The sequence below is a fragment of the Bos mutus genome, chromosome 5, assembly GCF_027580195.1.
Source record: "Bos mutus isolate GX-2022 chromosome 5, NWIPB_WYAK_1.1, whole genome shotgun sequence".
NCBI lineage: Eukaryota > Metazoa > Chordata > Mammalia > Artiodactyla > Bovidae > Bos > Bos mutus.
Window position 1 is genome coordinate 71,258,529 of NC_091621.1, and position 15,688 is coordinate 71,274,216.

Genomic DNA, 15,688 nt, shown 5'->3' on the forward strand with positions numbered 1-15,688 from the left:
TCTCCCGATGTTTAAATGGGAGGAGGGGGACAAGGCAAAACCCTTTCTCCTCAGAACAGTTCACTGGTGCTGGTTTGCATGTGGTGTGTGAAATGAACTCCAGATAGCTCAACAGACAAAAGTCTTAGTCTCTAGAACTTCCCAGTGCTCCTCCATCCCAAGATAGACCTAATGTATTGGCCTTGTTGTGAAAAACGAAACCAAGATCATGGTGGATTTTAATTATGTAAGCTTAAAATTTCTCTTTCTGGACACTATTTTAGTGGAAGGAATAATGTCACTAATACTAAAACCGTTGCTTTTTTTTTTTTTTAACCCTTTTGATCTTTTAATCTTATCCCCTTGGTTACCTCCCTTTGCTTTCTTTTCATCTTTTTATACCCCGCTGTCTTCTGTTACTTCCTTTATCCTCAGGCTGAAACCCAAGAGGCTCCTGGCTGTTGACAGGGGGGATCTGCTGCTGCTTCTAGGCTTGCCTTCCTTTCTGCTCAGCACTGTGAGCCCTGCCTCTTCTTCCTCACCTCCTCCTCTTCCTGCTGACTCTTTTTGGATTATTAGTAGCAAAACCCTACTCTGAAGAGTCAAGGGGAAGTTAGTGACATTTCACAGGGTTCAAGGAGGAGGGTGTCTATAGCCCTTAAGGCACTGTCACAGTGAGATGCTCAGGCAGCTCATATTCCAGCAAGAGTTAGATGCTCTTCTCAGGTCTTAAAATAATGTCTGTACTCTAAAGATGATTATCAGCTAATTGGAGAGTAGAGACAATACTAAAGACATGTTTAATTCTCCTTTCATTTTCTATTTACCAGCTCATGATTTTTACAATTGTGCATTTTCCACAATTAGTTTCACTATTGCAGAGTTGGCATGAAAATCAACATATATTAAATAGTATAGTACTTAATACTATTTAATATTAGCTGGACAGACATGAATATGTCATTTTCTTTGATCACCCTGAACTTCCACTAATGACAGGAAGATGCTTGAATATCATTAATGACTGTCAGCCAATGAAGCAATGATTTTATTTTTTTTCAATGATCAATTTCTTAACAATATATGTGAGGATGTGGGAGGGTTAAGTTTTGAGATTCCATCAAATCACTGTAATCTGATCCTAGTCCTCCAGTAACTATAATGCCAAATGTTTCTTGGTGAAATCCAGTTCACTGTGAATTCTGATTACATTTCCTATTCCTTTCCAAAAAACAGAAAGGAAATTAAGTTATATTTGATTACACTACAAAAAAGTCCAACTGGTGTCTGGGCAGTCACTGCCATGTCAGAAACCTAGTGTACAAGGTACATATTTTACAGAGGCAGGCTCCGGGCTGCTGGGCTCGGGTACACGGACTTGCCCTCTTACTCTTTAGTTGAACAGTTTGTAAGCATCAGGAGAGCTCAAAGAACACAAATGTACCTATGTGTTCTCATTGTGAACGAGGCAAACTATTTGTTGTTTACATGCAACCAGTGAAAATCACATCCCTTGAAACATGAGTACAATTTGTTTCTTCCTTGCAGTAGGTTACCAGTTTCCACGTATATCAAGTTTCTTAAGTTTGTTTCGTGAAGCCAAGTCTACATGGGAGGTGCTGATGCTGCTGTTCTATGGGCACATTTGATAGCAGGATAATACGCATGTGGCCTCCTCACTTCACCTACCCCAGACTGTCAGTAGGACTAAATAGGGAGATATGAGCTATCTCAAATAAGCACAAACAAGTCAACTTTGTGAATAAAAGGCTCTTGACTTTCATTTCACATTAGTTCATGCGGGCATGCACGCTAAGTCGCTTCAGTAGTGTCTGACTCCTTGTGACCCAATGGACTGTAGCCCTCCAGGCTCCTCTGTCCATGGGGTTCTCCAGGCAAGAGTACTGGAGTGGGTTGCCATGCCCTCCTCCAGGAGAATCTTCGTGACCTGAAGACTGAAGTCTCTTATGTCTCCTGCACTGGCCAGCGGGTTCTTTACACTAGCACCACCGGGAAAGCCCCATGTTAGTTCCTGTGTGGTATGCGTGTAACTGTGTGTGTGCGAGTGCTAAGTCGCTTCAGTCACGTCCGATTCTGTGCAAACCTATGGACTGCAGCTCTCCAGACTCCTCTGTCCATGAGATTCTCCAGGCAAGAGTACTGGAGTGGGTTGCCATACCCTTCTCCATGGGATCTTCCCGATCCAGGGACCGAACCCATGTTTCTTATGTCTCCCTGAATTGGCAGGTGGGTTCTTTACTGGAATGCAAAATATGGGCTTTGTTATTATTTCAGGTTTGAAAAGAGTTCAGGAGGATATTTGCAAATCATCTCAGGACACTCATTTTTCCCAATACTCACTTAAGAACCACTTAACTATATCATTAAACTGCTTAGAAATCACTGATGTTTGGGTCTCCTACAGAGGTTCTCATTTTAATTGGTCTGGGATGAGGCCTAGGCTCTCAGACTCTCCAGATAATTCAACAATTCACTTCAGAAGTTTCAAAGCCAGGAACGCACAGGGGTGATGCATTCCCAGCCCCTGAGAAGTGCAGAGTGCTTCTTCGAGAGTGAATGAATAACAAGGAAAATAATAAAGTGGAGAAAAAGAGAGTGAATTCAAGAGAGAGAAAAAAGGAACTATTAGAGAAAGGGTGAGTAGGACTTCCCCAGTGGCTACGACTCCATGCTCCAGTGCAGAGGCGCTGGGTTCAATCTCTGGTCAGGGCACTAGAGCCCACATGCTGCAACAAAGAGTTCGACGGCCACAACGAAGATCTCACGGAGCCAAATAAATAAATAGTTTTTAAAACGTGTAAGTGCAGGTCTAAGGGTTGACGGCAGTCCAAGAAAAGCTAGACAGGTAGCTGAACAGAAGCCTTCCAGGTGTCATGGATGAGACAGGTGTCACCTCCTTTGTTGCTTGTATTGCTGTGAATGTAGCACGGAGGCTGAAGTATGCATGGGAGATGAATGGCCAATGGATAAGGAATGCATGTTTGTAATGACCATTTGATGCAAACCGTTTTTATTTTCTCCTGCTTGTAAGAAGCAGGAGAAATATTATTAAAATCCAACAAAATTCTGTAAAGCAATTATCCTTCAATTAAAAAATAAATAAACTTAAAAAACAACAACAACAGAAGAACATCTTGCATCTGGGATAAGAGTAAAACTTTAAAACAGCTCACAGTAGCCCAAATCTCCAAACTGGGTAAAGGATGCCTTTGGTTGGTTCAGTATTGTGTCTGTGTGGCTGGTGGTTAAAGTTTATAATGCTCTTCTGTCCAATCTTAATGCTTGTATCAAAGTATTACAAAAACTGTGAGACAAGTGTCATAGCGACACACACTGCCAACACCCAATACCTCCATGGTCTGTTGTGTGCTGGGCAAAGGGACCCGGGACAAACAGCACATAACCAGCAATACAATCCAGGCGCACAGGGGACCCACCATCCATTTCCATGCCTCAGTTTGGATGTGGAGCATCCCACTAGAAAGTTAACCCTCGGCTTTCTCACAGGGAACACACACTTACAAGGTTTCAAACGCCATTGTTTTTGTGAACCGGACACCAAGTGCAAGAGACGCCTGTGACCAGTAAACGGCTAGATGGTAAGAAACCAAATCTGAACACCTTGATCAGAGAGGCACCGCGCAGTTCGAGTGAACAAAAGATTCATGGTTCTCACTTTCTCAAAGAGTTCACTTCGGTGTGTGTTCTGTTTGTGGTCTTCTTTCAGCTGATGGTGGCTTTTGGTTACAAACCCTTATCCTTCCATCTTCCGCCTGCCTCACAGCTGTTTAAAGTTCCTGTTGGCCTCTGCTATGATCTCGCTTTTCAATTCACCACTAGACCCTGTGCCCTGACACAGACAACCCAGCTCCAGTGCTCTGCTGCTCTGGCTGCTTCTTTCCTTCAGGAAGAGGCTTGTGCAACAAAAGAGGGGTGATGCCGTGATGCCACTACAGAGCTCCTGAAAACGCAGTCGACCCATCCCCAGCCACAAAGGGGCTCTTGTGGGCTTGTTTATCTCTAGGCTGGTGAAAACCTAGGAAGTCACTTTGTTCGACTGGAATCAAAAGCTTAAAATGGTCTCCTGCGCAGATTTACTTTCATTAAAAAAAAGAGATCAAAGGAACAGAGTGTCATCTCATGTTCCTTCTTCTCTTGAGTCACCTTGGTAAAAGGCATTAAACAAACTATGTGTAATTTTTAACCAATGGATTCTTTACCACGATGTTCAACTCAAGTCTGCAATATTTATTTGTCTTTTTTAAATATATTTATTTCCCTCATCCTTCTAGACCAGAAATCAGTATTCTGTTTGACAGATGAGGACCTTCAGTGTAAGCAAGATGAAAGCATATATTACACATGTGGATATTGGAAATCAGGCAATATGTTGTAAACACATACATTCTGATGAGATGGAGATTGACTGGTCAAGTCCTCCTGGGACAGTGTTGTCCAACAGTCACTGTAATCAACTGCTTATAACTCAAGCTCCAAAGCATCTAGCTGGTAAGAAAGTTATATCTGTGAGGAAAAACCAATTTTCATTCATTCAGAGGCTTTAAATCAGAGGAGGGTGGAAACTCCTGATGGAAAACTTGTGGATTCCCAGTAAGGACCGCCAGCACCACTGCGGTGGGGGTTAGAGTGCCTGTGTGTGGTGTGTGAATCTGGGGTGTGTGTGGTTTTCTGTGGGACTCTCTGAATTAGTCTGTCTCCCTGTGTGGGGTGGTGAGTACGCGCTGGTTTGTAGACCTGCCCGGTATGACCTTAAGACATACCATTAGATCATAGCTTCATGAATTGAGGTCCCCTGATGCACCTATAGAACTTGAAAAATTAAGGATGGAGATTCAAGAGTGAGGGGACAAAAGTACACCTGTGGTTAGATGTGTGACAGAAATCAAACCAATGTTGTAAAGCAATCAATCAATTAAAAATAAACTTTAAAAAAATTAAGCATTTATTTGACTCAGCAAAATTGCATTACAGGGCAGCTCTGATAATCTAAACACAGAATAAACTGATGATGCCAAGAGGTCTAGATTTTGACTCTCATTTTTCTAAATAAAAGGAGAAAGTATCATTCCTGATTTGAATTCAGAAACTAAAATATTGTATAGAGGGGTGATACCAACATATATGTGTGTGTTCAGTCACTCAGTCGTGTCTGACTCTGCCATCCTACGGACTGAGCCTGCCAGGCTCCTCTGTCCATGGGGTTTTCCAGGCAAGAATACTGGAGTGGGTTGACATTTCTTCCTGCAGGAGATCTTCCTGACCCAGGGATCAAACCTGCGTCTCTTGTGTCTCCTGCACTGGCAGGCGGATTCTTTACCACTGAGCCACCTGGGAAGCCCTGATACCAACATATCCAAGAGGCTTTTCATTTCAGGTCTTCTGATTAAGTCTCTGCCCTGAAACCCCAAACTCCAACATGGGTGTTTTCCATATATATTGTTTAATGAGGGTGCAAAGAACAATTTCGTTGTTGCTCTAATGGAAACCCTCACTTGCAGCTTATTTAAGCACAGCCCCTAGCCAAGGAATTTACTAAAATGGTCAATTGGACATTTCAGTGCTCCTTCCCAAACTGACCCAGAGAACATGCTGGAATTTCAACTATACTTACAGGGACTGAAGGCTTCGCAGGTTCTGTAGCGCCTCTGTGGGCACCTGTCTTAGGTGATTGTTCTGCAGCATACTGCACATCAAAACAAATGGAGAAAAACATTAATGACAGTTAGCAATAATTAGGAGAAGGCAATGGCACCCCACTCCAGCACTCTTGCCTGGAAAATCCCATGGGCGGAGGAGCCTGGTAGGCTGCAGTCCATGGGACTAGGAGTTGGACACGACTAAGCGACTTCACTTTCCCTTTTCACTTTCATGCATTGGAGAAGGAAATGGCAACCCACTCCAGTGTTCTTGCCTTGAGAATCCCAGGGACGGGGGAGCCTGTGGGCTGCCGTCTATGGGATTGCAAAGAGTCGGATACGACTGACGTGACTTAGCAGCAGCAGCAGCAATAATTAACAATATCTGGCATAACAATGTCAGGTACTGTTCTAGGTGTCAGGGAAAACAGCAAAGCATCAGACAAAACCTTGGCCTGTGGGGAGCTTAAAGTCCTATGTGGAGAGACAGATAATTAAAAATTAACAAACGAGTATACAACTTGAGGCAAGTGACAGGTACCACACACAGAGAAGAAAACATGGATTAGGGTATCATCCTTGTGCACCGGCCATGCTAATCTTCTCTGTATTGGGCCAATTTTAGTATATGTGCTGCCAAAGTGAGCGCCATGGATTTGGCATAGATGGTAATAAGCAGGTGGGGGTTTAATTTGAAAGGTGGCAAGAGAAGATCTCTCTGAGGAGGTGATTTTTCAGGAGATACCAGAATGGTGTCAGGGAGCAAAACATTTGAACATCTGGGAAGTTACTGAGGAAGCGAGAAGAGCAAGTGCAAAGGCCCTGAGGCTGGAGCTTGCTTGACTTGTTAAAGGAGGAGCAAGGACCAGTGTGACAAGGAGGGATAAGTGAGCACGAGAGACAGAGGCCAAGCTAAGGCCGTCTCGGGAAGGAGTCGCAGGGCTTATTTTAAGGTGGTGAGAAACTCTCCTTGAAGGGTTTACGTGAGTGGAAATGATGTGATCTTATTCATGTTTCTAATGGATCACCATGGTGACAAATGGATTAGACAAGATAGAAGTAAGGATAACAGTGTGCTGTGCTGCTCAGTCATGTCTGACTGTTTGTGGCCTCATGGTCTGAAGCCTGCCAGGCTCCTCTGTCCATGGGGATTCTCCAGGCAGGAGTACTGGAGTGGGTTGCCATGCCCTCCTCCAGGGGATCTTCCCAACCCAGGGACTGAACTTAGGTCTCCCTCATTGCTGGCAGATTCTTTACCATCTGAGTCACCAGGGAAGGCTGAGAATACTGGAGTGGGTAGCCTATCCCTTCTCCAGGGGAACGTCCCAATCCAGGAATCAAACTGGTTCTCCTGCACTGCAGGCGGATTCTTTACCAGCTGAGCTACCAGGGAAGGATAACAGTAGGAGACTATTAAAGATATTCCTCCTTCTTACATGTCATATTTTGATATAAACGCTTTTGTGAACTATTGCAATAGTTCTTTTCAGAATATGGGGGCTATGGAATGGAAACACCTGGCAACAAGGAAGTGAAATATATCATTGCTAGTGGGAAACAGTATGGAAAAATTTTCATTAGATGTCATACCCTGTTACCTGATTCAGAAATGTTTATAACACTAATTTTGCAGGCACTCTGACTCCAAAGACTGATATACTTTCCACTGCCTCTTGCAGCATTCTCTTGAGGAATAAATGTACACATTTTCAGGTTGTATGCCTTTTATACAGTATGATTAAGAGCCTGGGTTCTTGGATTTGACTACCTCTTCCCTGCCAGTAGCCCCATGGCCTCAGGGAAATCATTCAATCTCTCCACATCTCAGTGATCAGTAATAATACCCACCCCCCAGGGCTTATTATGATGATCTAATAACTGAAAGTACATAGAACAATACCTGATGCCTGGTAAACATTCAATAAAGGTTGGCCCTTTTTGTGTGACTTGTTAAACCTCTTCTCCAAACTAACGATATAGTGAGGCTGTACTGGATATAATGTTTTAATTAATGAGAAAATCGACCAATAAAAAAACTTTTATGCCTGTGGTTCTCAAATTTAGGGGTCATCAGAATTCATTGAAGACTTGTTAGTACAGTTTGCTGGGCCCCACCCTCAAAGTTCCTAGTTCAGTAGCTTTGGGTGGGGGCCAGGGAATTTTCATTTCCAACAAACTCCCAGATGACATTGGTGCTGTGAGGCAAGGCACTGCACACAAAGAACCACCCTATACTCTGCTAAGTATTTCTAAGAATATGTTCACCTGAACTTGAGGCTGTCTTGAGCTTGGAGATGAGGTCTAGTTCTGAGTCTTGGCAAACAAACCATTTAACCTTCTTGATTCTTGGTGTTTGTTTGTTTGTTTATTTTTTAATCTGTACAATGGGAATAGAATGATATCATCTGATTGATAAGGTGTTTGAAGGTTAAAATATGAAGGCATTTATTATACTTTCATATATGCTAGGGCTTCCCTGGTGGCTTGCATGATAAAGAATCTGCCTGCAATGCAGGAGACCCGGGTTCATTCCTGGGTCAGGAAGACCCCCTGGAGAAGGGAATGGCAACCCACTCCAGTAACCTTACCTGGAAAATTCCATGGACAGAGGAACTTGGTGGGCTACAGTCCATGAGATCGCAGAGTCAGACACAACTGAGCAACTAACACTTGATTTTTCATATATGCAAATGTAAGCTCATATCGAATAAGAGGTGAAAAACATTTGCTGTGCTTAGTCACTCAGTCTTGTCAGACTCTTTGAGACCCCATGGACTGTAGCCTGCCAGACTCCTCTGTCCATGGGAATTCTCCAGGCAAGAATACCAGAGTGGGTTGTCATGCCCTCCTCCAGGGGATCTTCCCAACCCAGGGATTGAACTCAGGTCTCCTGCATTGCAGGCAGATTCTTTACCATCTGAGCTATTTGGAGATCATAAAATTTATGCTTTTCTCACTGGGACTGAGATTCAGTTTTCTAAGAAATATAATTCTGTCACTTGTAATCCAGTAGTTTTAAACAAGTAATTTCATTATTTTAATCTTGCATTCAATTAACATTTCATAAATCAAAAGTCTCAAAATATATTAGTTCTTTAAGAACAAGGTCAAGATTTAGAGAGACCTCACACTTTTATTACTGGTTAGAGAATTGGGAAAATTGTAGCTCAAATGCTGTACTTTGCATAATTTACCTAAATATTATAAGTTTACATTTCTACGTTATTTTATACCTTTCCAAGCAGTTTTAATATATGATATAATGTTAACTTGACAAAAATGTTTTCTAAATGCCTCATTAATTGTGTGCTAAATTTAAATGATAAGATATAGATAATAGAATTAAACGATGTCTAAGCTTTGTAGGTAAAATGTTACTGGCTCAAAGTATGTATTGAATTGTCCTCCTATGCTTTGCTAACCAAATACTGAAACTTTTATAATATTGTCTTTCTAAAATATTGGAAAATTGGAGTATTTAAATAGCTTTTCTTCACTGAATAGTTGCAAACTTTCTTGGTAGTTTTATATATTTGACTTCAGAAAATGGAACTTAAACTTTACTAATGATGACTTTTAAAGCTACCCTGAGTTGCTGCTGCTGCTGCTAAGTCGCTCAGTCGTGTCTGACTCTTAGCGACCCCATGGACTGCAGCCTACCAGACTCCTCCATCCACGGGATTTTCCAGGCAAGAGTACTGGAGTGGGTTGCCATTTCCTTCTCCATACCCTGAGCTACCTCCCTGCAATTTAATTTTCTACCATATCTATCAGTAAAACACCAAAAATACAATTAAAAAAAATCACTTAAGTTCTGATCTCTCCCTAAATAAATAACTTTTAATTACTTTCAAATGACAAAACAAAAATAAATTATCTTCATTATAGACTTACAAGTCTCCAGCGAGCTAATTAGAAAATTCTGTTTTTGTTTAAGATATTCCAGTGGGAGACAAAACAAAGGGTTTATAGCACTATGGAGTGCAATTAAAACAGAGTGCATTCACAACACAGCTGCTGATTTCTTTTATAAATAATCCTTTATTCAGTGCAGTCAATATAAGCAGAATTTACCATGAACTGAGTAAGAGCTTAGGTACTTACAACTTCATTTTTATCATTCACATATGGGTAAGAAAAGAAAATGAAACACTTTCTCTAGAGACAAAGGATGACTTCATATTTTCTTAATTTCTTTCCCTAGGAGTTTTAAAATATTCACAATTACATTATAGCGTCCCCAAACTACTTTAACAATAAATTATCTTTTTTTATTTTTTTTTTGCGAATAGCACTAAATAAGATCAAGTACAGGTACAGTGAAGTAGGAGAGATGAAATTATGTTGAAGGGGTACTCTGTAATACTGGCTTGATCCTCAGGTATTCTCTCTGCCTACATGCCCCATGATTAGACATCAAGTAGTTTCCAGGCTCTTTTTCTGGAATGAGAGAACTCTGGCTAATTGTGACACTCCTATGGCTAGTTCTATCCATTCCCTCTATGTGGCTTTGGTTCTGGTGCTGGTGGCAAAGGAGGACAAGCCATTGCTTGACTGAATGGCTTACACAAGAGAATGAACCTTTGTTGAGGGGAAGCTGGTTCAGAATTCCATGTGACTGGGAATTTTGCAATACCAAACCAATAATTAATTTTTATGAAGACCTATATTTACAGGAAACAGTTCAGTTCAGTTCAGTCGCTCAGTTGTGTCCAACTCTTTGCGACCCCATGAATCACAGCACGCCAGGCCTCCCTGTCCATCACCAACACCCGGAGTTCACTCAGACTCATGTCCATCGAGTCAGTGATGCCATCCAGCCATCTTATCCTCTGTCGTCCCCTTCTCCTCCTGCCCCCAATCCCTCCCAGCAACAGAGTCTTTTCTAATGAGTCAACTCTTCGCATGAGGTGGCCAAAGTATTGGAGTTTCAGTTTTAGCATCATTCCTTCCAAAGAAATCCCAGGGCTGATCTCCTTCAGAATGGACTGGTTGGATCTCCTTGCAGTCCAAGGGACTCTCAAGAGTCTTCTCCAACACCACGGTTCAAAAGCATCAATTCTTCGGCACTCAGCCTTCTTCACAGTCCAACTCTCACATCCATACATGACCACAGGAAAAACCATAGCCTTGACTAGATGGACCTTTTTTGGCAAAGTAATGTCTCTGCTTTTGAATATGCTGTCTAGGTTGGTCATAACTTTCCTTCCAAGGAGTAATCATCTTTTAATTTCATGGCTGCAGTCACCATCTGCAGTGATTTTGGAGCCCAAATAGTCATCTCAAATTTTAATGATCTTCCAAGGCTCACGATAACAAGATTTCTGATATAAAACAGCTCTCACCAAGAAGGATTGTTGGGGTCTTCATTTCCCATCTTCTAGGACTGAATTACTACTATCTTTCTCCTCCTTTTACCAGCTGCCCTTCTTTTTACCTTCCTTATATTGGTCAGGGCCTGAGATGAATATTACTTGTATATTACCTTCCTCACCATGCTACAGTATAATCAATTATTTCTTTCTTCCAATGACTTTTGGACTTTATAAAACATTTGAGTCAGTTTCCTTAATGGTAGCACCAGGCCTGCCTTGCTCAGCATTTTACCTCTAGCACTGTGGTTTGCAACCTTATTGGACCCAATTTTCCCTTTAAAACCAAGTATTTTGTAATGCTTCATCTGTTATGTTAAGATAAAGTTCATAAAAATAGAGCTATCTACACACATCATTTTAAAGGAAAAGACTCAACATAATATACTGCTTTAACTGCATTATAAAGGAGAAATAAAAGTAATTTATAATAAGGGAATATATGTATCATTATATATGTGATGCTCAGATGTGACTATCTTCGAAGGTCTTTCTATGAAAGAGTCAGATGCTTGCCTCTGTTTTTAATGAAGATGGCTGGATATGAGAAAAATACATGATCAGAAGTTATTCTGTCCAAAAACAGGGAAATGAGAGTAGAGGTCTAAATGGATACTAGACTAAAATTTACAGTTAAGACACAACAGAATATGCTTGCTTTATATTTTATGGGAAAGAAGGAAATAACTTTTATTAAAATAAAGATAACATGCCAAGACATATTACACTCTCACAAATGAGCATGGAGATTCTCACAAATGAATGCTTCTTATTGACAAGAGTGATATCAAAATAATCCTCTCTCTTTTACAAGATAGGACTGAAATACCACAGAGAACACCCACCCTATCTCAAAGTTCCATCACATCTGAAGTGAGCATCTGCTTTTCAGTACTTCAAGAGGCCCTAGAGGCCAAATCCCACCACAGACAACAGGAAATTGAGGCCAAATAGGAAAAAAGAAACAGTCGTGATACTGCCTTCATCGAAGCTGGGTGGTAGACCCTCCTGGATAGTGGGAGAGTAAGATTAAATATGCAACAGGCCACCCTGAAGTAAACCATTATATAGTCATCAAGCATACATTTTGTATGCTTGTGCTCCCAACATTTTAAAAGGCCATAATGTGAAATACTTATAAAGCAAACTTTGTTAATGAAATTCAATGAGAACCCTGTGTTTCACATTTCTCTGCAAATTTAATGATGTTTTTAAGAAGATGTTTTACAACTTCACGGTTATATATCTTTAATTTGTTTTGTGATTTCTGAGGTAATTCTATTGCACTAATATAATTTTCAAACACATATGTGGGTAGAAATCACAGGATGTACAAATTATTATACATTATTATACATTTATTATACATAAATATTATGATGTGTTAATTATTCAATGATTTTTGAGAGACTATATTTATTTCATTTAATTTTTCAAGTACAGATTACTACACTTATGCGGAACTTTTGGTAAAACCTCTCAGTATTATTACATATGACAGTTTTTTCTGTTGCTATTGTTTGTTTAATTTATTTCTGCCTCGAGGGCCTTTCTCTAGTTGTGGAGTGGGGGCTGCTCTCCAGTCACAGCATGTGGGCTCAGTAGGGCACAGACTCAGTAGTTCTGGCACACAGGCTTAGCTGCTCTGCACACGTGGGATCCTCCCAGACCAGGGACTGAACCCGTGTCTCCTCTGCCGGCAGGCAGATTCTTTACCACTGAGCCACCAGGAAGCCCATGGAAGTGTTACTGACTGATGTCTGGTGTGGAGGGACGGTCAGAAATCAAAAGGAATGCAGAGGGATTCTTTATGCTGGGCTGAGCGGCACATCGTAGGACAACTAACTACAAGCGAGTCATCCGGAAAACTGAAGATGCCTCCCCAAATTTCCAAAACATTCTGTGGCAGGTGTGATGACCATGGTTGAGAACCATTGCTCTAACACTGAATATTGGGTTGGCCAAAATGTTTGTTTGGGTTTCTTCATTACATCGTATGGGAAAATCCAAATGAATTTTTTGGCTAATCCAATCCTTTCCAAATACTTAACAACTGAATTTGCTTGTTGTCTTTAAGTGAGTAAAATAAAGGGAAGAGCGAATACAATTCCTGGTACGGGTCTTGCTCCTTTTGAATCACCATCACATTGACAGTGACCCAGCTGTAGTGCAAAGTCTGAAGTGTCAGTCCTTTGCTTACATCTCTTTTTTGACTTCTCATCTTGCTCAGAACATAAAACTGTCCAGGCTTTTCTGACATGACATACAGGATCCCTGTGACCAGGACCCTTTCTCTTCTTCATTTCCTTCCCACTTTGTCCTGGATGCTCAAGCACCACTTGCTTAGGGCTGGCTGTCCTCGGTTCCTCCTGCCTCTGTGTCTCTGTGCATATTACCCCCTCCATCGGCCACCTAATGCGGTTGGCTAGTCCCTAGCTGTGCTTCAAGGTCTGGGTCCCAGGTCATCTCTTTGGAGAAACATCTCTTCGAGGAAGTAGCATCTGAACCATCAAACTAGATAGAGTCCTTTCCTCGCAGTTCCATAGAACCAGAGAGATCTGTTTGTCTGTCTTGGTCACACTATCTCCATCCCACAATCTACCACGAGATTGTAAGCTCTTTGAGGGCATGGCCATACTTACTGATCTTTGTATTTCCAGCAATAATTTGTTCAATGACACTTTGAGTGATATGTGTGTGAGCATGTATACACACACACACACTCTCTAGTTCAGTGTATCCAATATGTATTCTGTTAAGTGATTAAAATAATTGATTCCAATATAATTTAACAAGTCATCAAAATACTTAGTGGTACCTAGCTCAATATAGGAAAAACATCTTTGTTTTATCTAAACTTGATGTATCTAATGCATTTTGAATGGTTCCAAATATTTTGGTGGATTCATGGAAATATAGGCCCATTAGAATCAGTGCTACAGCCCTAAATTTTACCTTACGATGAATTAACATTAGGATTGGCTGTATGACAACTTAAAAATCTTCCTACACAATAGTAAAAATAATTCAAGGGTAGGAAGACCAAACCCAATCACCTAAGTAGATCAAGACTAAATAACAGTTCTACTTTTAAATTTAACTTTTAACAAGATATTAAATGTAAACAAAATTGCTTTTTAAAATAGCCTGTGTATCCCTCAGGTCAGTGAAATGCAGTTTCCATTAAGCAGAAATATATCAAATGCTTCTTTAGCATTCATAACATTTATCTAAAAGAAAGGAAATAAAATCAGGTTATTTTCTCTGAAATAAAACTTTCTTGGTAGAGCTTTCAACTTGTGTTATCTATTTCCTCTAAAACGTTCCCTTTTTTCCTACACAGAATAAACTGAAAAATTAAACAATGGTTACTAGAAGAAGAAGGTACCAATAATAAAGATTTTTCTCATAGAAAATTAGGAAGTTGGACATTAGGCAGTAAGAAAGCCCATTTCTTACAAGTCTCAATGAATTAACATTTTTCAATTAAAAAGCTACTCATTTTTACTATGCATTTACTATACCTTACTACTACACACTAGATTTTTCTACATCTATTCACAAGTGGAACATAAACTTGATTTTTTAGCTGATCTTTATTCAGTGATTATAAGGAAACAAATTCTGCAACCGGTTTGAGGCTGTAATCTCATTATGTCAGCATCAGTTCAGTTCAGTTCAGTCGCTCAGTCGTGTCCGACTCTTTGCGACCCCATGAATCGCAGCACGCCAGGCCTCCCTGTCCATCACCAACTCCCGGAGTTCACCCAGACTCACGTCCATCGAGTCAGTTATGCCATCCAGCCATCTCATCCTCTGTCGTCCCCTTCTCCTCCTGCCCCCAATCCCTCCCAGCATCAGAGTCTTTTTCAATGAGTCAACTCTTCGCATGAGGTAGTCAAAGTATTGGAGTTTCAGCTTTAGCATCAGTCCTTCCAAAGAACACCCAGGACTGATCTTCAGAATGGACTGGTTGGATCTTGCAGTCCAAGGGACTCTCAAGAGTCTTCTCCAACACCACAGTTCAAAAGCATCATTTCTTCGGTGCTCAGCTTTCTTCACAGTCCAAATCTCACATCCATACATGACCACTGCAAAAACCATAGCCTTGACTAGACGAACCTTTGTTGGCAAAGTAATGTCTCTGCTTTTGAATATGCTCTCTAGGTTGGTCATAACTTTCCTTCCAAGGAGTAAGCGTCTTTTAATTTCATGGCTGCAGTCACCATCTGCAGTGATTTTGGAGCCCCCCAAAATAACGTCTGACACTGTTTCCACAGTCTCCCCATCTATTTGCCGTGAAGTGATGGGACCAGATGCCATGATCTTATGTTGAGCTTTAATCCAACTTTTTCACTCTCTTTCACTTTCATTAAGAGGCTTTTTAGTTCCTCTTCACTTTCTGCCATAAGGCTGGTGTCATCTGCATATCTGAGGTTATTGATATTTCTCCCAGAAATCTTGATTCCAGCTTGTGCTTCTTCCAGCCCAGCGTTTCTCATGATGTACTCTGCATATAAGTTAAATAAGTAGGGTGACAATATACAGCCTTGACGTACTCCTTTTCCTATTTGGAACCTGTCTGTTGTTCCATGTCCAGTTCTAACTGTTGCTTCCTGACCTGCATACAGGTTTCTCAAGAGGCAGGTCAGGTGGTCT

At 41.0% G+C, this 15,688-nt stretch overlaps 1 protein-coding gene and 1 non-coding gene across 2 annotated transcripts in view; both read right to left on the reverse strand.

Annotated features, from left to right (window-relative positions):
* Window positions 1–15,688, reverse strand: part of LGR5 (leucine rich repeat containing G protein-coupled receptor 5) — a 128,286-nt gene that overhangs the window by 40,424 nt on the left and 72,174 nt on the right. Inside the window, exon 4 of the mRNA XM_005896791.2 lies at window positions 5,633–5,704. Within this exon, the coding sequence (XP_005896853.1) occupies window positions 5,633–5,704 (72 nt within the window). The remainder of the gene's footprint in view (window positions 1–5,632; window positions 5,705–15,688) is intronic.
* LOC138988017 (U6 spliceosomal RNA) lies at window positions 6,200–6,306 on the reverse strand. The gene has a single exon (XR_011464366.1). It is a non-coding gene; the product is annotated as a U6 spliceosomal RNA (small nuclear RNA).